This window comes from Hypanus sabinus, chromosome 16 (genome assembly GCF_030144855.1).
Source record: "Hypanus sabinus isolate sHypSab1 chromosome 16, sHypSab1.hap1, whole genome shotgun sequence".
Classification (NCBI taxonomy): Eukaryota; Metazoa; Chordata; class Chondrichthyes; order Myliobatiformes; family Dasyatidae; genus Hypanus; species Hypanus sabinus.
Window position 1 is genome coordinate 73860923 of NC_082721.1, and position 23673 is coordinate 73884595.

The window sequence follows — 23673 nt, forward strand, 5'->3', positions numbered from 1 at the left end:
TTCCGTGTACTGCGCTAAGATGGTAGTGCATTAAAAAGAAGCAGCCTGTCTGGACTCTGAATTGGGGATTGCCAAATGTTATGTGGATTTTTGGGTGTAGTCTGTTTTGTCATGTGCTTTTGTGATATCATCCTGGAGGAACATTGTCTTATTTTTTAACTGCATTGCATTTGTGGTTTCTAAATGTCAATAAACTTAATCTGAATCTGAATCTGAGCCCTCTGAATGCAGCCAAGGAAACCACCAATACCACAATACTCCCAAATGCATATCCGATTTATTCAGGATGGAGTTGTTAATATTGATATAGCTGTAGAAGTAACAAATTCATCTGGATATTAATTATTGTGAAGCGGCAAATCATTGAGCATAATCTTAAAGGTTAGAAAGTGATACTGATTCGATGTCAATAAGTAATATGGTTGGCGTGGAAAAAGAAAATGTGGCTTTCCAATGAATAGAAATAAACTAGGAAAGGAGAGGCGTCTGTTGGACTGGCAGACAATGAGTAGCCTTGGCAACACTCTGATCAATTCCATCCACCTGCTCAGCAGAACCCATCTTTCTAGGATCAGGTTAAAGTCAAATAAGTCACAGTTTGTTGGTGGGTTTGGGAGGTTACAATTAAAGATAAGGTGAGCGTCTGGAAAATAATCCAGCCTTTACAGACCAAGCCATTGAACATCAGTAAGTTCTATTAAATCTTCTGGGATTCGGATGGACAGAGCAGGGGAGTTGGGAATTCAGCTTAATGTAAAGAAATAGGAGAAGGAGACAGGATTAACTGAAGAAATCGGCGGGAGCTGAACATTGCATTGGCGATGGCCATAGGAATGACTTTGATGGCACATAATTACTGTGCTGCACCAATGGCTTATGTGACCGCCTGGTGAAGGAAGCCTTTTCAAATAAAAGTAGAATTAAGGAATTTCAGCAAAGACGGAGATCTCGCTCGAGGTGTGAACTGGAATTTGATTGTAAGACCTTCTTGAATGAGCAGTAGCCAATCAGGAGGGACGGACTTTGGCGATATATTTACACCACCCAACTAGAAAAGCATAGGCATAATCCCTGATGAAATGGCAGAGTTCGTCTATGGAAACGTCATTCAAAATTGTAATGTGTACCCAGCTGGAAGTCAGAGAAAATTTATCCATCTAATATGCAGGGAAATCACTAGAAGATTCAGCTCTATTCCAGTGGGGAGAGGAGGGTAAGAGAGATCTAGCCTCGCACTGACCATGCCAATCTTAGTTCAGAGCTGCTCGTCTGGTGTACAGAAAAAAAAAATACAAACGTAGTTACCACCCACATTAGCCGGAGTATACAGTATCGTGACGGAACGTTAATCTGCTGGTTTTTCACAGATGACGAAATGCATAGAGTCGCATGGCCAATCGTGCCAAAATCCATTTTCGCTGGCCACGACACAGTCTTCATCGATGTCTGAATTAACATTGGGTTGATCGATTGCCCAGAATCTGAGTGGAAAGGGGTATGGTGAGAAAAAAAAATGGACAATTTGATAACTCATTAAAAACTATTGCCTTGCACTGGAAGCCCAAGGATCCACTGCCGACTGATGTTTACACATAGCGGCAACAGCATTGACGCCATAATTCTGATTCACCACCATATTTGTAGAATCCGTTGTTTGTTCCTGAACATTCATTTATGTAGCGCTTATCCTTCATGTATAGTTGCAGATCCCCCCAACCCCACCCAAACTTCCAATAGACACCGCAATATGGGGATCAGATATTAAGGTGAAAACCCGACTGGTTTGCCATAGTTGACCACTTCAACTTTCACGGTGTAATCTAGGACCTCCTTAGTGCAAATGAGTTAACAGGGTCACAGGCTCATAGATCAGCCATAATGGATTTTAAATTGTGAAATGAGATTGACAAGGTAATTGAACTTCCAGTAGAGGAACATTTGGTGATCAAAACTCTAAGTTTTAAGGTGGATATAGATGAAGATAAATGGGGACCATACGTGAAAGAATTAAATTAGGGTTGTGCAAATGCCAAGAGTATAAGGCAGGGATTATCGATAGTTAATTGAAGTAGCTGATTTTGAGAAATTCCAGGCCTATTTGTAAAGGTTTCACGAGAGTTACGTTTAAGCTCTGAGGTGCTACCTTATAATTGCAGATTAGAGATATTTGCATTAACAAGTAGGTGTACAGGTGTACCTAATAATGTCTTCTCTGAATGAATATACAGGTTTATGTGAAACATCAGAAAGACAAAATCAATGTGATCTAAGTGATTTTGAACATGAAATTGTTGTTCTTGTCAGAGAGGATTGTTTTCATATCTCAAAACCGTTGATCTCCAGGGAGTTTCACGCACAGCAATCGTGCAAGAAACAAACAATAAATACAGATACAGTGAGCGGCAAATCCAAGGGTGAATATGTCCTCTCATAGGAGCGATTAGTGGAGAAAGGATTGACAGGTTCAAGCTGAGAGGAAGACAATAAATCAAATAGACATGTGTTACAATAGTGGTGTGCAAATAGGAATGTCTGAACACCCCACATATCAAACATTGAAGTAGATAGGCTATCACAGCAGAAGCCCACAAATATATACTCAGTGGCCACTTTATCCTGTGCAGCTGCTACCTAATGAACTGAACACTGAGTGTATGTCAGCAAGAGAGGCAAAGGATAAAAAATGAATGTATCCAGGAAAGGGAAAGTGAGCTGGAGCAGAGGACAGCATTATTCACACTGCACAAAATTCTGAAACAATGGGGGACAATAGCAAACTCCAGTAGACTGTGAATGAATGTTTTTCACTTGGCGAGGTAAACATATACTCACTTGACATTGGATGCATAATCGGTACCATCTACCCAGCGCCAAACCCCTTCTTCAGTGCTGTCATGGAGCCCAATCCAACAGTTTGAATCCCTCCTCAGCCGGACATAATCCTGCCCAATATATAGCAATATATTCATATGATCAGATTTGCCTGTATTTGCGGCACAACTAATTTACATACTCGGAGTTGTCAATACAGTAGGGAATGACACATAAAAGTTTGTTTATTAAACTAATGCCTTGCTAAAGCACAGGATCATGTGTTCTGTTAATGTAAGAAGACCTACAATTAATGCAAAGTGTTCGTCTGCTTTGGCATCATCCTACCAATTGGAAACAGGTCCGTGAGTGAACCAGCTCCCTGCCTCCAAACACTCCTGATTGCTTCATTTTTGTTTATGAAGAGCACTCATGTGATTTTAGTTCCTTACAAGATTGTGGACAACACCAAGCTGATATAGGGATAGACAAGCATTTTTCATATTTGCAGAAGCTGTTTTTATCCTCTAATTTGACCTGGTGCGAGGCACTATGAGGTCAAGCCAACAACTTCCTTGTTTTGTTTGACCTTTAGCCATTGTTCAACCTGCGAGTTATTCACACTGAGAGATCAAAGTAATATTTTCCTTTCTCTCGTAGAATAGCACCCACAAACGGCTCAGGTGGAATAACGTGTTCAGAGGAGCGGTATCTTACATCACCCTCATGGGTTATCGAGGAGCAGACAGGGAACGAGATCCTGGAAAGGTGCAAGAATAACAGAGTTGTCATAATGGGAGATTTTAGTTTCCCAAATATCTATTGGCATCTCCCTAGAAATCATCCCAGGGGGTGGAGTTGGTTAGGTGTGTTCAGGAAGTTTTCTTGACACAATATGTAGATAAGCCTACAAGAGGAGAGACTGTACTTGATTTGGTATTGGGAAATGAACCTGGTCAGATTTCTCAGAGGAAGAGCATTTTGGAGATAGTGATCATAATTGTATCTCTTTTACTATCGCATTAGAGAGAGATAGAAACAGAAAAGTTAGAAAAGCGTTTAATTGGAGTATGGATGAATTACGAGGCTATCAGTTAGGAAATTGGAAGCTTAAATTGGGAACAGATGTTCTCAGGGAAATGTACGGAAGAAATGTGGCAAAAGTTCAGGGGGATATTTGTGTGTATTCAGCATAGGTACGTTCCAATGAGAATGTGAACTTATTGTAGGGTATAGGAACCAGGGTGTACAAAGGCTGTAATTAATCTGGTCAAGAAGAAGATAAAAGCTTACAAAAGGTTCAGAAAGCTAGGTAACGTTAGAGATCTAGAAGATTATAATTTAACTGGAAGGAGCTTAAAAAGGAAATTATGAGAGCCAGAAGGGGCCATGAGAAGGCCTTTGGTGGGTATGATTAAGGAAAACCCCAAGGTATTCTACAAGTTTGTGAAGAGCAAGAGGATACGACGTGAAAGAATAGGATCTATCAAGTATGAAAGTGGGAAAATGTGTGTGGAACTGGAGGAAATAACAGAGGTACTTAATGAATACTTTACTTCAGTATTCACTATGGAAAAGGATCTTGGTGATTGTAGTGATGGCTTGCAGCAGACTGAAAAGATTGAGCATGTAGGTATTAATAAAGAGGATGTGCTGGGATAAGTCAACGCGACCAGATGCGATGTATCCCAGGCTACTCTGGGAGGCGAGAGGGGAGATTGTTGATCCTCTGGCGATGACCTTTGTATCATCAGTGGGGATGGGTGAGGTTCTGGTGGATTGTGGATGTTTTTCCTTTATTCAAGAAAAGGACTAGGGATAGCCTAGGATATTATAGACCAGTGAGTCTTATTCAGTGGTTGGGAAGTTGATGGAGAAGGTACTGAGAGTCAGGATTGGTGAATATTTTTAGAGGTATAATATGATTAGGAATAGTCAGCATGACTTTGTCAAGGGCAGTTTCTGCCTTACGAGTCTGATTGAATTTTTTAAGGATGTGACTAAACATATTGATGAAGGATGAGAGGATGAAGGATGTAGTGTATATGGATTTCAGCAAGGCATTTTATAAGGTACCCCATGCGATACTTATTGAAAAAGTACCAAGGCATGGGATCCAAGGGGACATTGCTTTGTAGATCCAGAAGTGGCTTTCCCACAGAAGTCAAAGAGTGGTTGTAGATGAGTCATATTCTGCATGGAGGTCGGTGACCAGTGGTGTGCCTCAGGGATCTGTTCTGGAACAACTACTCTTTCTGATTTTTATAAATGGCCTAGATGAGGAAGCGGAGGGATGGCTTAATAAGTTTGCTGATGACACAAAGGTTAGAGGGGCCATGCATAGTATAGGAGGGTGTTCGAGGTTATAGCGGGATATTAATAGGATGTAAAATTGGGCTGAAAAGTGGCAGATTGATTTCAATTCAGATAAGTGTGAAGTAGTTCATTTTGGTAGGTCAAATATGATGGCAGAATATAGCATTAATTGTAAGACTCTTGGCAGTGTAGAGGATCAGAGAAATCTTGGGCTCCAAGTCCAGACAACACTTAAAGCAGCTGCACAGTTTGACTCTGTGGTTAAGAAAGCATACGGGGTATTCACGAATTGTGCAGTTGAATTTAGGAGCCGAGAGGTAATATTGCAGCTATATAGGACCCCATTCAGACCCCACTCATGCCCAGTTCTGGTCGCCTCACTACAGGAAGGATGTGGAAGTTATAGAAAGGGTGCAGAGGAGATTTGCAAGGATGTTGCCTGGATTGGGTAGCATGCCTTATGAAAACAGGTTGAGTGAAGTTGGCCTTTTTCTACTTGGAGCGACTGAGAATGAGAGGTGTCCTGATAGAGGTGTATAAGATGATGAGAGGCAGTGATCATATAACAATCACAGCACAGAAACAGGCCATCTTGGCCCTCCTAGTCCGTGCCGAACCCTTAATCTCACCTAGTCCCACCTACCCGCACTCAGCCCATAACCCTCCACTACTTTCCTGTCCATATACCTATCCAATTTTACCTTAAATGACACAACTGAACTGGCCTCTACTACTTCTACAGTAAGCTCATTCCACACAGCTATCACTCTTTGAGTGAAGAAATACCCCCTCGTGTTTCCCTTAAACTTCTGCCCCCTAACTCTCAAATCATGTCCTCTAGTTTGAATCTCCACTACTCTCAATGGAAACAGCCTGTTCACGTCAACTCTATCTATCCCTCTCAAAATTTTAAATACCTCGATCAAATCCCCCCTCAACCTTCTACGCTCCAATGAATAGAGACCTAACTTGTTCAACCTTTCTCTGTAACTTAATTGCTGAAACCCAGGTAACATCCTAGTAAATCGTCTCTGCACTCTCTCTAATTTATTGATACCTTTCCTATAATTCGGTGACCAGAACTGCACACAATATTCCAAATTTGGCCTTACCAATGCCTTGTACAACTTTAGCATTACATCCCAACTTCTGTACTCAATGCTTTGATTTATAAAGGCCAGCATTCCAAAAGCCCTCTTCACCACCCTATCTACATGAGACTCCACTTTCAGGGAACTATGCACAGTTATTCCTAGATCTCTCTGTTCCTCTGCATTCCTCAATGCCCTACCATTTACTCTGTATGTTCTATTTGGATTATTCCTGCCAAAATGTAGAACCTCACACTTCTCAGCATTAAACTCCATCTGCCAACGTTCAGCCCATTCTTCTAACCGGCATATATCTCCCTGCAAGCTTTGAAAATCCACCTCATTATCCACAACACCTACTACCTTAGTATCATCGGCATACTTACTAATCCAATTTACCACCCCATCATCCAGATCATTCATGTATATTACAAACAACATTGGGCCCAACACAGATCCCTGAGGCACCCCGCTAATCACCGGCCTCCATCCTGATAAACAATTATCCACCACTACTCTCTGGCATCTCCCATCTAGCCACTGTTGAATCCATTTTATTACTCCAGCATTAATACCTAACGACTGAACCTTCTTAACTAACCTTCCATGTGGAACTTTGTCAAAGGCTTTGCTGAAGTCCATATAGACTACATCCACTGCATTACCCTCATCAACATTCCTCGTAACTTCTTCAAAAATTTCAATAAGGTTTGTCAAACATGACCTTCCACGCACAAATCCATGCTGGCTACTTCTAATCAGATCCCGTCTATCCAGATAATTATAAATACTATCTCTAAGAATACTTTCCATTAATTTACCCACCACTGATGTCAAACTGACAGGTCTATAATTGCTAGGCTTCCTTCTAGAACCCTTTTTAAACAATGAAACCACATGAGCAATACGCCAATCCTCCGGCACAATCCCCGTTTCTAATGACATATTAAAGATCTCCGTCAGTGCTCCTGCTATTTCTACACAAACTTCCCTCAAGGTCCTGGGGAATATCCTGTCAGGACTTGGAGATTTATCCACTTTTAAATTTCTTAAATGCGCCAGTACCTCCACCTCTTTAATTGTCATAGGTTCCATAACTTCCTTATTTGTTTCCCACACCTTAGACAATTCAATATCCTTTTCCTTAGTGAATACCGAAGAGAAGAAATCATTCAAAATCTCTCCCATCTCCTTCGGTTCCACACATAGCTGACCACTCTGATTCCCTAAGGGGCCAATTTTATCCCTCACTATCCTCTTGCTTTTAATATAACTGTAGAAACCTTTCGGATTTACTTTCACCTTATTTGCCAAACCAACCTCGTATCTTCTTTTAGCTTTTCTAATCTCTTTCTTAAGATTCCTTTTACATTCTTTATATTCCTTGAGCAATTCCTTTACTCCATGCTGCCTATATCTACTGTAGACATCCCTCTTTTTCTGAACCAAATTTCTAATATCTCTTGAAAACCATGGTGCTCTCAAATCTTTAACCTTTCCTTTCACCCTAACAGGAAGATAAAGATTCTGTACCCTCATAATTTCACCCTTAAATGATCTCCATTTCTCTAATACATCCTTCCCATAAAACAACTTGACCCAATCCACTCTCTCTAAGTCCCTTCGCATCCCCTCAAAGTTAGCCTTTCTCCAATCGAAAATCTCAACTCTAGGTCCAGTCCTGTCCTTCTCCATAATTATATTGAAGCTCATGCTATTGTGATCACTGGACCCGAAGTGCTCCCCAACACATACATTTGTCAGCTGACCTGTTGCATTCCCTAACAGGAGATACAACACTGCCCCATCTCTAGTCGGTACTTCTATGTATTGTTGCAAAAAACTATCCTGCACACATTTCAGAAACTCTAAACCATCCAGCCCTTTTACAGAATGAGCTTCCCACTCTACGTGTGGAAAATTAAAATCTCCCACAATCACCTCCTTGTGTTTACTACAAATATCTGCTATCTCCTTACACATTTGCTCTTCCAACTCACGCGCCCCATTAGGTGGCCTATAATACACTCCTATCAGTGTTACTGCACCTTTCCCATTCTTCAATTCCACCCGAATGGCCTCCCTAGAGGAGCTCTCTAATCTATCCTTCCAAAGCACCGCCATAAGATTTTCTCGGACAAGCAATGCAACACCTCCTCCTCTGGCCCCTTCTACTCTATCACACCTGAAGCAACTAAATCCAGGAATATTTAGTTGCCAATCACACCCTTCCTACAACCATGTTTCACTAATAGCTACAACATCATAATTCCAGGTATCAATCCACGCTTTAAGCTCATCCACCTTTCTTACAATGCTCCTAGCATTAAAATAGATACATTTAAGATACTCTCCATCTCCTCCTCTCTTTCCATCCCTAACAATGCATTCAAATTTATTATCCTTTTCTTTCTTCTCCCCTACATCTTCGGGCTGAGCACATCCCTTCTCCATCACCTGCCTTTCCTCCCTCACACACTGTCTATTTACTTGCTCCACTGGTGAACTAACCTCCTCTCCCATAGACTCCTCAAATAGTCTCCCGCCCCCCCATCTTACTAGTTGAAAGTCCGCCCTGTAGCCCTAGCAAACCTCCCCGCTAGGATATTGGTCCCCCCACGATTCAAGTGTAACCCGTCCTTCTTGAACAGGTCACTCCTGCCCCAGAAGAGGTCCCAATCATCCAGAACCTTGAATCCCTGCCCCCTGCTCCAGTCCCACAGCCATGCATTCATCCTCCACCTAATTCTATTCCTACTCTCACTGTCGCGTGGCACAGGCAGTAATCCCGAGATTACTACCTTTGCAGTCCTTCTTCTTAACTGCCTTCCTAACGCCCTATACTCTCGTTTCAGGGATAGTGGATAGTCAGAGGCTTTTTCCCAGGGCTTAAATGGCTGCCAGAAGAGGACACAGGTTTAAGGTGCTGAGGATTAGGTACAGAAGAGATGTCAAGGGTAAGTTTTTTTATGCAGAGGATTGTGAGTGTGTGGAATGGGCTGCCAGCAACGGTGGTAGAAGCGGAAATGATAGGGTCTTTTAAGAGTCTTTTGGATAGGCACATAGAGTTAGAAGAACAGAGGGCTATGGGTAAGCCTAGTAATTGCTAAGTTAGGGACATGTTCGGCACAACTTTGTGGGCAGAGGTTCCTAGACTCTGTTGTAGGTTTTTTATGTTTTTAGATGTTTCTATGTTATATGATGAGCTACATAAGTGAATGCCTATTACGAAACCCAGATTTTACCCCAATCTCATGAGAACATTCAGATACAAAAGTTCAATGCAATTAATAAACTAATGATTCTTTACTCAGTAAGAACACACTGTGCGTGTTCTCAGAATTGCTGCAGAAGCTAGCTGTTCCAAGTTTTCACACAAAGTTGTGAACAATATTGACATTATTGTCTTCAAGTTTCTGCAAGACTTTCGGATGTTGCCTGAAGATAAATCAATCTGCTTGAAAGACATTTTAGTCTGGCCATTAAGAGAGACAGCAGTTATTTCAAACCACAAATCCATTTCTTTACTAATCATCATTATTGCCATTATCACTGAACAGGGCAGATAACCGGGGAATTACAACTTTCTTTCATTAAGTTTAGACCTATTCTGTTCCCTATCTGTGGAAAGCATTTGGAGGTGTCCGTCTCCCAACTCCGGCCTGCCAGGCAAAGCAACAGACTGCGAAAGCCTGCGGCATCAGACTATATATGAAGAGAGGGAACGGGATGGTATGGGGAGGTGCTTATCTGAAGGAAGGGAATTAGACACTGCGATATTACAGACAGTGAGATTTCCTTCATGTTTCTGGCACATGGAGGACCTGATGGAGAGGAAGTTAATACTATAGGCATGGGCCTTGGCGAATAGTTTCACTGAGCTCCAGTCTTGGCTTGGAAACTCCCCCAAGACAGATGAATCACAGAGTCACCACCAAAGTCTAACTTCAGATTTGGTTTTGCAATCCACAGTCTCGTTGATTTAAGAAGAAAATCCGATTATGCATATTTGCAGAAGAACCGCCAGATTCCACGCAGTCTGTTTCCTCGGCAATTTTCAAACAACATTCCTCTCATTTACTATGATATGAGTAAGCATCTCAAGTGTGTTGTGGGTTGCTTTGCCTGGGCAGATTAACGTTTCTATCACATTCATTCTCATTTCCCAGTCATGCGATCATTTGAGGATTCCAATTCTGAGGTCAGCTTTATCTCAGTTTTTTGCTCACTTCAGTGTTTGGGATGCCATCCAAACACTCACAAAATTAATTACAGGAAGCTTTACCTGCTTTTCCTCTGGCCAACAGAAGCAAGACTTAGGCTGGTGATTAGTGTGGGTAGTGTAAGCTGGAAGCGGATCGTGTGTGGCATTAAGTTATCACAGTACATAAGTGTCACCATATACTACCCTGAAATTCATTTTCTTGCGGACATTCAGAGGAAATGCAAGAAACACAATCGACCGAATGAAGGACTACCCACAATAGAACGGAAGAACAATAAGTGTGTAAAAGAAAAGAAGATTTGCAGATATAAAAAATGTTTTAAATCTGATTTCAAGCTTGTAGTACTTAGTGTACGGACAGAGCCCAGCACACATATATGTCAATTGCTAGGACCTTTTGAACTATTCTGGTGGTGTTTAATTTGGTGGCGTTTTAAAGTTTTACATAGATATTACAGTGTAGCCCTAATAGTTAAATCCTGTTGTGCAGTGAATTTGGGATGATACCAGTATTGGACATTATTATCAGCACAATGTACCAAGTTTATTTTCCCCAGTCCAGTTCCCCTTTTTAAATAATCATACTTCTGGTGTTTTGACATTGATTTCTGTACGTTATGTGTGCTTGGAATGGCTATATGTATTTAATAATTGTTCTTGCTTGTTTATCCTGTATTATTATATCCAGATGGTTATTATGGTTTGTCCTATCTATAATAACGGATCGTTCATAATATCATTTGTTGTATTCAGACTCTAAAATTGGATCTAGTGTGTATTTTTAGTAAACGGTGATTTATTTTATGTTTGTATTTTAAAGCGTGATTTTAATAAATGATGTTTGCCAGTCCATTGTGCCTGTGTATGTAACCAGGTTGTGTTAGACTGCTACAGCATCCTGTAGTGTGCAGGATCGTTTCTGATTTTTCTTGGCATCTTCAACATCTAACATCTTAAATTTGTTGGTCCTTTATTATTTATTTTTGATTTTCTGTGTCTGTGGCTGCTGGCCCTGTATTTCCACAAGCAAAACCTGTTGTTTTGGGTAGAAGTGTCCAACTCTGAGCCAGGCGTTTGTCACTTCCTCGTTGACCTCTAGTTGGCTCAGATCGTGAAATTATCATCCATGGAGTGCCATACCCTTCTATTGGTTAACTTTCTTTAATAGTGATAATGTCTTCATTTTTCTACTTCCATTTAACTTTGTTTGTGTATACTTCTTACCAGAATTGTATATGCTTCGATGGAGAGCTGATTCCTGTTTTCATTATAAAAGTATACCCGTAAACGTTCAATATGTCCGTTGCATAGATTTGTAATGATTTTTTTTATTCCTTTAGTCCTTTCTGCCCAAGGTAGTGGTGATTTAAACACATTCAAATGTATTTAATGCTTTCTGAAATTTGTCATTTCAGTTCTTATTTTTCTTTGTAAATTTTCCAGATTTGTTTCAGCCCAAGGTACTATGCTAATAGAATACATTAATATAGGTATAGCGAAAGAGTTTGTTGTCTTGCTTATATTTTTACTGAATAACTCTGTTTGGCATATTTTCTTAAGCGTTAAAGTAAATTCCATCAAAGGATTTTACTCTATCACACAATGATCTTTTTTCTTTCTTGGTGATATCCCAGATACTTATGTTTCATATTCATCAATAGGCTGTATTCCATCCTTCTGCTCTGCCTGGAATTCTTTTAACTCTAATGCATTTTTTCTTTATGTTTAGTGTTCTAAATTTATTCTGTCTATGATGATGATGATGATGACGATGATGATGATGATGATGATGATGATGATGATGATGATGATTATTATTATTATGTTTTTTTCTCGGCTCAAGATATTAAAACCTCAGATATGGGCATAGCCAAGCATGCTCATTTGTCAATTGTTAGGTACTTTCGGATTGTTCTCGTGGTATTAAGTATTTTGGCTTTCTGAAGATATTAATGTGTAGACAAAATTGTTTAATGCCACTTTGTAGTGCCTTTGGGATGACACCAATTGTTGATATTACTATTGTGACAATATGTATCTTGTTCATGTTCTAAATACTTTCAAACTTCTCATTTAATTTATCATTTTTCTGATGTCTTTCACACTAGCTTCTGTAAGGTATATGAGTTTGACATGACTGTTGCTATTCTTGCTTGTTTATAATGTATTATTATATACAGACGGTTATTGTGGATTGTCCTGTCTGTAATTAATGACTAGTCATACAATAATTTGTTGTATTTTGACTCTATTTCTTGTTTCTCTGGGTATTTTCTATAATTATCATCTGGACTTTGTGGAATTTTTATTATATATTTTTGATAATACATTGTGCTAACCATCTGTTCCTGTACGGTAATTTTAAATAATTATTTAATGATGTAGAAGTACAGGCCACTAAACTTAACTGAAAGCGCAACCCACAAAAATGAATAAATTATTACTACAGAGAAAAAAGTTAACCAATCATAAATCAGGACCTTCCATGGAAGAGATTCCCACGATCTGAATAGATGACGTTAATAAGGAAGTTGGAGTTGAAGACCTCGTTCGAAAAGCAGAGAAAGATGAGCACAAAATATGATCAAATATACCTTATAAAACACCAACGAATTCAAAATGACAGATCCAGCACATTGCAGGATCTTGTAGCAGTGTAATTCAATCTGATTAGTTACAAAGACACAATTGATTGGCCAGCATCATTAAAAATAATCTTGATTTAAAATACGGATGCATAAAATACACTATAACATAATATAAATACAGGCCTGATTCAGGTTTAGAGTCATAGTCCTAAAAATGATATTACGACTCGTCCATTATTACAGCAGGATAATCTGGACAAATATAATACTACACGATAAACAAGTAGGAATAACTTACTGAATGCATGCAGCTATTCCAAACTAACGTAACATACAGAAATCAACATGTAAAAAACACCAAAATTATGCTGAATTAAAAGAAGAAATTGAAAACCTATAGAGCATGAGGATGTAAACATTGCTGTTGTCCGAAGAGTAATATCTACAACTGGTGTCATTACAAAGTCACTCCACAATAGCATTAAACAATTAGGCCTACACAGCAACGTTAATATCTAAGTAAATCTCAGAAAAACCACAATACGAAGCAGAACTATAGTAATACGTTGGTTCCTAGCAATTGAGAAATGACGGCTCTTGGGTATGTCCTCAGATTTACCAGATTGAGCTTGAGAAAATGAAAAAATAACAATAATAATAAATAAGCAACGAATATCGACAACATGAGGTGAAGAACCCTTGAAAATCAGTCCATACGATTTGGTAATAGGTCGGTAGTGGTTCAAGTAATGTTCAGTGTAGTTATACCCTCTGGTTCAAGAGACTAATCGATCAGGGATGGTACCTTTTCATGAACCTCGTAGTCTGGATCCTAAGGCTCTTGTACCTTCTTTCCGATGGCAACAGCGAGCACTAACATAGAATTTCTTATAACTTGTGGCTGCTAATAACTTTCAGTTAATCCAGTTGGAATAATAGCTCCTGTCTTAATACATCATCAGTATCAGTATCAGTCAAACTTTGCTTACAGTAACGTAGGTTTAATGACAGTGAAGAGCGGTATGCCCTAAATAAGGCAGAAATAGAACAAAAGTAATGGTTCTTACCTGCTCTTCTTGACTGTTAATAACCACGAGGTTGGAGTTTATTGACACACAGAATTGCTGTCCCTCTTCCCAACGATATCGAGTTGACGAAAAATAATATTCCTTTTGTTTGAAGAATCGCCATGAGTTTAATAACTGGACAAGACGCACACCTATAAAGGGATTGAAATAGAAACAAGGAACATCTGGGGCACTGCAAACGCTTGGGTAGTTCCTTACATATGTTTACATGTAGTTGTTTTTATGTTTAAGCATCCATGCCATAGAATGTTATAATGCTCGTCTATAGTATGTTGGAGCAGTATAGTATGTACTATAGTATGTTGCTCCTTGTAGGAGCAGTGCCACGCTACATCTCTGGTGTCAGCCACATCTTTAAGAGATTTTCATACTTGCTAAATGCATCATACAGCTCGGACTTCGTTACTGTACTGTGGACAACATTATCCCCTTTCAATTTTAAAAACAAATTGCACCAATCTCCACACGAGGCTGGGCATAAAATCTGAGATGGATTTATTTCGCAGGACCGAGGAAAGATTGCATCTTCAGAGGCGCTACTGCTTGCATGAGCACTCACTTTGCCAGGCCTTAAGGAAAAATACTCAATGATCACTCTGCTGGTAATGAGAATTAACAGTGTAAAGTCAGAACAAGGCCCCAGAATGGAGGAGAAAGTTGACAGTTTTCACTGTCGGTTTGTTCACTAAACCATATCCTGGAAAACCCTAAAGTCTAGACCGTGAACACTCATGATCCTGTTCTATGACAGAAGTTCTCTCCAACAAATAGAGTCAAGAGGATTTCAGGTCCTTCCTCCTGTTACCCTCCATCGCAAAGTTCGACTGTTTGAGCAGAGTTTCATCTATCCCCACAACTGTTTTTGTTGTCTCCATCATTGTTGACATTCTCTCTGTTAATGGGTTGCATACTGCAAGCCTATCCTCCCAAAACCTGTCCACTAATCAGCTTTGGTAATGTAAAAACCCAAGGCAAATGAGCCGCGTGCAACTGAAGTAATCTGGAACCGACCAGAATAGACCCCCAAACCGTTGCATTGTTGCTCCCCAAACTCTTCCATCTTCTTTCTTCGAACCCTGCAACTCAAAAGCGTAGCAGTGGCTCCACAACCATGGAATAGGAAGAAGAACCCTTACCTACTGAGTTTCATGTCAGCTCTTTGTAACTTTGAAATCAGCAGGGCAACAGCTGCACAGAATGAAATCTGTGGTGGTCTGCTTGGCTCCATCATTGTTGCGAACATTTTCTTTACCGCAACAAATACAGATGGAATTAGTACATAAGACCTTAAGACATAGGAACAAAACTTAGTCACACGGCCCGTCGAGTCTGCTCCGCTATTCCACTATGGCTGGCTTATTATACCTTTCAATTCTATTCTTCTGCTTTCTACCTGTAACCGTTGACACCCTTACTAACCAATAGCCTTCTGCATTAAATATACCTGATGATTCAGCCTCCTCGGCCATCGGCGGCAAATAATTCCATATTTTCATCCCGCTCTGGCTGTAAAAAAATGATCTCAGTTCTAGCAGAATGTTCCTCTCTTCCAGAGCTATGTGCTCTAGAAGATTTATTCACGATAAGAAACATCCTCTCAACATCCACTCTTACCAGAGTTGTCAATGAGATTCCTCTTATTATTTTGAGCATCCGTGAATACAGGCCCCAAACCATCAAATGTAGTTCATATGGTATATTTGCCAAACTACTCTATATTAAATTGTTCCTTCGCAGAGAGACAAAGGAGCAACGATGGGATTGCCTTGAGTCAGTGGACTGGGACTTGTTCAAGGGTCTTTTCCTTAGTAGTAGCAGCTGTACTCATGACTCCACCACCAACCCCAACATCTCTCCCGCCCTCGCTCAATATCTTCCTCTTCCGTGGCAGCTGAAATACTCTGGCCAGTTGGGTGCAGAGAGGAGTGAACATATTTGTATTTTAGTTAAGCCAAGGACCATTTAATATAAGACCACAAGATAAATTAGATAGGCAGAATTAGCAATCGCCAATTTTTAATAAACAACGATACATGAAAGTATTCAGATTATTAAACTTACTCTCTCTCAGTCGAGAAACCTCACTCTGCAGTTCGGCAAGTGAACCGTTTGTCATTTCAGAGTTTGCTATTACAGAAAGAAGAGCAAAGCGTTAGAAATAATTTCATGTATTAAATATGTTGCCTTTGTTTTACAAATCTCGGGACTTTTGCGGTTCATATTCCTTCCTTCCCTAGTACAACAATGGTCAGTAGAATAATTTTAAGACTTGGCTTTTTTTCATAGTGGAGAATAGAAACATGAAGAGTTGAAGTACGAGTTAGTTCTTGAAAGGAGCAACTTCGAAACTACCGAGTAGGCTGGCATTGATTACAAGTGCATCTGGATCCCGAAGCTACTAACTTAGAAAGAAAAGCTTCAATCCTGAAATGGTATCTAAATTTAATGAAATCTGAAAAAAAGCAAGTCCCAGTGATTATAAAAATATAACCGATTTGTTGAAAATGTGTATTGAATTCATCTATGGTAGTTATTTATGACTAATTCTTGACATTATTCTATTTGTATATCTATACAACTTCTAAACCCACTCCGTTGAACGAACAGTTGGAGATGCCTAATCAATGTCCCATGTTTCGAACAGTCAGTACCCCTGCTCAGGGCTGTATGCATCACTTCTCTCTGAACATTACGCGCTGTTTTGATGATGACATGAACGGCTTTTTATATCAAAATACAATATGCAATTATGAAAGGGACGATGACTCATTACTGACACAACAAACCTTTTAAGTTGGCATATTGGGCATTCTCACGCCATCCATAGTGTTTGCATTCTGGGAAAACATCTGCAAAGAAAATATGCAGATCTATAGAAGGCAAAATCTGCTGATGCTGGAAATCCAAGTAACACACAGGAGGACTTCTGCAGACCAAGCAACATCTAAGGAAAAGCATACACTCGACGATTTAGGCTGAGACCATGGTTCTTGGCCTGGCATGTTGAGTGTAGTCTTTTCAATAAATGTTGCCTAGCTGGCTGCGTTCCTTCAGGATTTTGTGTGTGATGTACTTTGTAGAAAGATTGTTCTGATCCACAGTTTCAGTTTCTAAATTGGTGAAAAGCCGAACTGGATGGATCAGAAATGATTTGACAAGTGTGAATTGGTACGGCCCATTTTCTGAAAAAGAGTATTTGGTATTTGGGAGGTCCACAAAAGTGAAAATTTGAGAGTACAAAGATTGTGTGTGCATTCAAGGTAAAGATAATAGATGAAGATAATCTTTGTTTTCAAGAGATATTGAGGCCCTGGAGTTAATAAGACGAACAGAATGTATAGCAGGTATGGGAATAAACAGGGTGCTTGTGGAATATAAGAAATCCAAGAGTACAATAAAGAAAGAAGCCGAGAGAGCTAAAATAAGGAACGAGGTTTCTATAGCAGACCATGTGAAGATGAATCCTAAGGGATTGCTTCTCCAGAAGTTCAGAATGTTGTTCCACGTGTGGAGACCTTGCATATTTATGTATTTACCTAGGAGCCGGACACAGTGTCTATAGACTTAAGGCAAGCAGAGTCAACTTCATGGACCTATACAGAGTACAGAGGAGGAGCTGCTTGCTGACCTGAGGCAGATTAAGGGAGGTAAGTTCCCAGGGCCTGACAAGCTGTTCCCTTGGAACCTATGTGAGGCAAGTGGGACATTGCCGGGATATTTGAATCATCATTATTGACAGATTAGGTACCAGAGGATTGGAAGATAACCAATACTGATCCGGTTTTTAAGAAAGGCTCTAAAAATAAAACAAGACATTATAGCCAGGTGATCCTGACTTCAGTAATGGTAAAGTTATTGAAAGGCATTCTGAGGGATTGGATGTAGAAGTAATTAGATGGGCGTGGACAGATTAAGGGTATTCAGCATAGTTTCATGTGCCATAAGTAATGGCTAACCAGTCTTATCGAGTTTTTCAAAGAAGTTACCAGGAATGATAATGAGGACAAGGCAGTCGATGTTATTTACATGGACTTTAGTAAGGCGTTTGATAAGGTGCGGTGTGGGGCTTGGTCCACAAGGTACAGCCAATTGCCATTCAAGATGCAATAGTAAATTCGATTAGACTTTCGATTTGTGGGAGGATCTAGAGAGTGGTAGTATATGGTTGTCCTTTTAACTGGAGTTCTGTGTCCATATTTATTTGGCATCAAAACTATTTTACCTATCTTGATGATAATGTCGTCAACTGGACCAGCAAATTTGCAGATGACACCAAGATTGGGAGTGTAGTGGACAGCGAAGAAGAATCTGCACCAGCTGGAAAAATAGGCTGAAAGTGACAGATGGAACTTAGCATAGATGTGTGAGGTGTTGCACTTCTGTGGGACTAAGCAAGAGCAGGATAGCTCTTGTACAGTGAACGGCAGGGCAAGAGGAGAGTGATAACGCAAAGTGATCTTGGAATACAGACCTATGATTCATTGAAAATAGAGTTTAGGGTATATTTAAAAAAAGCCTTCGGTACATTTGCCTCCAGAAATAGCAGTATTTAGTGCAGTAGATGGGAAGGTACATTGAAGTTGTGTAAGACATTGCTGAGGTCTCATTCGAAATATTGTGTGCAGTTTTGGTCATCTACCTACAGGAAAGATTGAAAGAACATTGAGGGAGTACAGAATACATTTACAAGTATGATGCTGGGGACACCTGAGTTATAAAGAAAGATTGGATGAGTAAGGACTTATTTCTTAGAACGCAGAAGACTGAGAGATGATTTGGTCAAGTTATGCAAAATTATGAGAGGTACAGATAGGGTAAACTCTAGCAGGTTTTGTTTCCACTGATGTTGAATGGGACAGCAATCAAGGTCACATACCAACCCTTTGAATCACAATACAGGAGTCTCTCGGGGCTGCCTACTGAGTCCCCTCCTTTACTCCCACCACAGCTCCAATCTGCTAATTAAATTTGCCGACGCTGCTGTACTGATTGGCCTTATCTAGCACAATAACGAGGTGTCCGACAGAGAAGAAGTCATCTCTATAGTAGTAGGCCTCCATTATTCTCATGAGACCTTACTGCAAGCAAGGTTTCCGGTTGTATGGAAGACCGGCGGTTGCCCATACTGCAACGCCACCGATGTTGTCCAAGGGAAAGGCTTGGCACCGGTGTCGTGGTTAAGTACCTTGCTCAAGGACACACACGCAGCCTCAGTCAGGGCTCGAACCAGCGGCGTTCAGAACACCAGATTAACACCTTAACCACTTGGCCATATTGACCATAGCCTATTACAAATGAAAAGCTGGTCTAGCAAACCCAATGGACAAAAGGACAAGAAATGGCAGAGGAAATGCAGTGTCAGGAAATGTATGATGATAAAGTAGGCTGAAAGGAGCGATAGTGCAGACCACTATCTAAATGGGGAGAAGTTCAAACATCAGAGGTGCAGACGAGCTTAGGAGACCTCGTGCAGGACTCCCAGGGAATTAACTTATAGGTTGAGTCTGTGCAGAGGAAGGCAAATACAATGTTTTTATTTACCACAAATTGAATAATGCTGAGCCTTTTTAAGAGAAAGGTCAGGCCGTACTTAAAGTATTGTCGACGGTTTAGGGCCCCGTATCTTCGAAAGGGTGTGTTGTCATTTGAGAGAACCCAGAGGAAGTTGATGAGTATGAATCCAGGAATTAAGGGTTTAACATATGAGAAGAGTTTGGCAGCTTTGGGACTGTACTCACTGGAGTTTGGAAGAATGAGGGAGGATCTCATTGGTGCCTACTGGATGTTGAGAGGACTAGATACTGTAGAGATGGAGACAATGTTTCCTATGGTGGTGGATTACAGAACTAGAGGGCACAGCTTCAAAATTAAGGAATGATCACTTTTGAATAGAGGTAATGAGAAATTCTTTTTGCCAGAGAGTAGTAAATCTGTGGAATGTTCTGCCACAGACTGCAATGGAAACCTAGACTGTGCCTATATTTAAGGTGGACTTGCCTCATTTTCTGATTAGTCAGGAAATCAAAAGAAATGGCAAGAATGTAGGTGTATGGGAGTAAGTGTGATCGGGGCTCAGCAATGATGGAATAGCGGAACAAACTTGATGGACTGAATGGCCTAATGCTGCTCATATGTCATGGTCTTCTGACCCGCTGAATGAGAGGGTCACTGTAAGGTCACCCTCATGCTCCCTTTAAACTTTAAACTCGAATCTTCCGGACGCCAAAATTTTATTTATGAAGACTAATCTGCCAAAACTGTGGGCATAATGCATCTGCATTTGCAAGACCGTCTGATGATTTAGAATTATATTGTTATAAAAAAACACATCTTCGTACACATACTCTTACAAAGCTGGTCGGGGTTGCTGAGGCCCCACGTATTCATCCTTTGCCTGTAAATATGGATAATAAATATCTTCCAGAAGAACATAACGGTCGACCAGTTTCTTCATTGTGCATCACAGGCTATTCAAGGACAATTTGTTTGTTTTTGCTCCCTAGATAGTACCATACTGTGGCATGCAAACGTTTGGGCACTGCTGGTCAACATTTTTGTTACTGTGAATAGCTAATAGTGTAAAAGATGGCCTGAATTCCAAAAGGCATGAAGTTAAAGACGACACATTTCTTTAATATTTTAAGCAAGATTACTTTTTTTTTTTATTTCCATCTTTTACAGTTTCAAAATAAAAAAAATGTAAAGGGTCAAAGTAAAACTGTGGGATCCTTGCATGGTCAGTACTTAGAAATACCCCCTTTGGCAGTTATCACAGCTTGTAAATGCCTTTTGTAGCCAGATAAGTGTCTTTAAATTCTTGTTTTGAGTATTTTTGCCCACTCGTCCTTGCAAAAGGATTCTAGTTCTGTGAGATTCTTCGGCCGCCTTTCATGCAGTGCTCTGTTGAGGTCTATCCGCAGATTTCCGATGATATTTAGGTCAGGGGACTGTGAGGGCCATGGCAAAATCTTCAGCTTGCGCCTCTTGAGGTAGTACATTGTGAATTTTGAGGTGTCTTTAGGATCATTATCCTGTTGTAGAAGGCACCCTCTTTTCATCTTCAGCTTTTTTACAGACAGTCTTATGTTTGCTTCCAGAATTTGCCGGGATTTAATTGAATTCATTCTTCCCTGTGCCAATGAAACGTTCCCCGTGTCACTGTCTGCAACACAAGTGCAAAGCATGATCGATCCACCCCCGTGCTTAACAATTGGAGAGGTCTTCTTTTCATTAAACTCTGCATGCCTTTTTTCTCCAAACATACCTTTGCTCATTGCAGCCAAGAAGTTAGATTTTAACTTCATCAGTCCACAGGACTTGTTTCAAAAATGCATCAGGTTTGTTTCGATGTTACTTTGCAATCTGCTAACGCTGAATTTTGTGGTCAGGACGCAGGAAAGGAATTCTTCTGATGGACTCTACTATGAAGGTCATATTGGTGCAGGTGTCGCTGCACAGTAGAACAATATACCACCTCTCCATAGTCTGCTAAATCCTCTTGAAGGTCTTTTGCAGTTAAAAGGGGATTTTGGTTTGCCCTTTTAGCAACCCTATGAACAGTTCTCAAAGAAAGTTTTCTTGCTGTCCCAGACCTCATCTTGACCTCCACCATTCCCGTTAACTGCAATTTCTTAATTACATTACGAACTGAGGAAACGGCTACCTGAAAACGCTTCACTATCTTCTTATAGCCTTATCCTGCTTTGTGGGCATCAATTATTTTAATTTTCAGAGTGCTAGGCAGCTGCTTAGAAAAGCCCATGGCTGCTAATTGTTGGGACAAGGTTTGCTGAGTCAGGATATTTCTAAAGCTTTGAAATTCGCATAAACTGGCCTTTCCTAACGATGATTGTGAAGAAGCCATAGAGCTAACATGCAAATTAAGGTCTGAGACCTTGGTAAAAGTTATCTGAGATTTCAAATCTCTTGGGGTGTCCACACTTTTGTATGGTGCTCCTTACCTTTTTTTACTCTAAAATTGTACAAAACAAAAATAATACACTAATCTTGCATAACATTTTCAAAAGAATGTTTCATCTTTAACTTTATGACTTTTGAACATCAGTTCATCTTCTACTCACTTAACTATTCACAGTAACAGAATTTTTGACCGGGGTGCCCAAGCTTTTCAATGCCACTATATGTTGCTGATGGAGATGACCACCGGGGGACACTGCACTGGTTCCTTAACCGTTTTCCCATTCCCGACTGTCACCCATTCTCCTATGTCCTGCAACTAGGGTGTAACTACCTCTCTAAATGTTTCTTCTGCCACATATTCAGCCTGCTGAATAATCCGGAGTTCATCCAGTTCATGATCCAGTTACTTAACGCGGATTTTGGAAGCTCTAGTTGGATGCTGAAACATTCTTTTATGCTGAAATAGCTGTTACTTATTTGCTTTCTCTGACGCAAGCTTGTCTTTGCCTTGAAGAACTAAAGCCACAATAAAACCATTGTGAATCTGTCCACTCAGATAATAGCTGCTGCGTCAATCCTCTTGTCCCTGCCTTCCTGTAATTTGGACTTGATAATCAATCCTAACCGCCGATTGCTCTCTAGTCTAAACTTAGTTTTTTCTTTGGCAGCCGTCTGCTGGCATTTCTGTTCGGTCAGTTGAAATCCCCTCCTTTCAAAACTTTCGCAGTCCGTATTAGTCTCTGTTCAAATCTTCTTTTCACTGTACCGACCCACTACTGACTTTTCTACAAGGTCAATGGACCTGAATGAAATACGTTTTCTCTCAAAATGTTCGAATGTCTGGACCCGTCGATGGTCAAAGCTATTTTTCTAGATTAACATCTAGAAGGAGAAGAAGTCAATTTAAAAAAAAAAATAACTAGCACATTTATTTTTACTACATTTACGCACTTAGTCCAGCGGTTGTGGAGCAAATGGATCCCTTCTTTGTCGAAGTCAGCATTTTGGACCTTTGGAAGTTGTCCACTGCATGGGCTGATTGCTAATTTCGTGGGCTGAGGTAGAAATAGATGAGTTGTTAACAGTAAACTTTCTGCATCTTCAGTCAAAGAGTTGAACTGCACATGCTTGTAACAAGAGCTGTATAAATTATGTCCTTCTACCTTAGGCCAGGCACTTACCAATCATCCCTGCTGTGGACCATCTGGAGGTCCAGAACCCTCTCATTACATGCATGTTTTGTTCAACTCTTGGAGTGATAATGCAGAAAGTACAAAGTTAATAACTCATCTCTTTCTACATTAGACCACGAATTTATCAATCACCCCTGCTGTAGACCATTTCTACAAATAAGGGATCCGTATGCTCCACGACGGCTAGACTAAGGTTATACATGTAGGATGGGACTATTTTGAAAAGAAAAATGTACTAGGTTTTATAAAATTGACTCCTTCAATATTAGGCCACGAACATATCAATCATCCCTGGTATGAACAAAAGTATTAATGAAACAGCTTCCCGATTTCCTGGCAATGTGGGCAGTACTTTCCGCCACACGACCATTTCTCTAGTTTCTTTGGAACTTTTAAACAGTCTGTTCATTCTCCTCTCTCTTGCACAATTCTGATGATTCT

General features: G+C 40.2%; 1 protein-coding gene across 1 annotated transcript in view; it reads right to left on the minus strand.

The window, feature by feature from the left end:
* Nucleotides 1-337: 337 nt before the first annotated feature.
* The window catches only part of LOC132405867 (C-type lectin domain family 4 member F-like), a 51720-nt gene continuing 28384 nt past the window's right edge, over nucleotides 338-23673 (minus strand). The window contains exons 5-8 of the mRNA XM_059990858.1: nucleotides 16181-16246; nucleotides 14099-14250; nucleotides 2833-2942; nucleotides 338-1481 (exon numbers count right to left, since the gene is read on the minus strand). Coding sequence (XP_059846841.1) covers nucleotides 1346-1481; nucleotides 2833-2942; nucleotides 14099-14250; nucleotides 16181-16246 — 464 coding nt within the window. The 3' untranslated portion in view covers nucleotides 338-1345. The remainder of the gene's footprint in view (nucleotides 1482-2832; nucleotides 2943-14098; nucleotides 14251-16180; nucleotides 16247-23673) is intronic.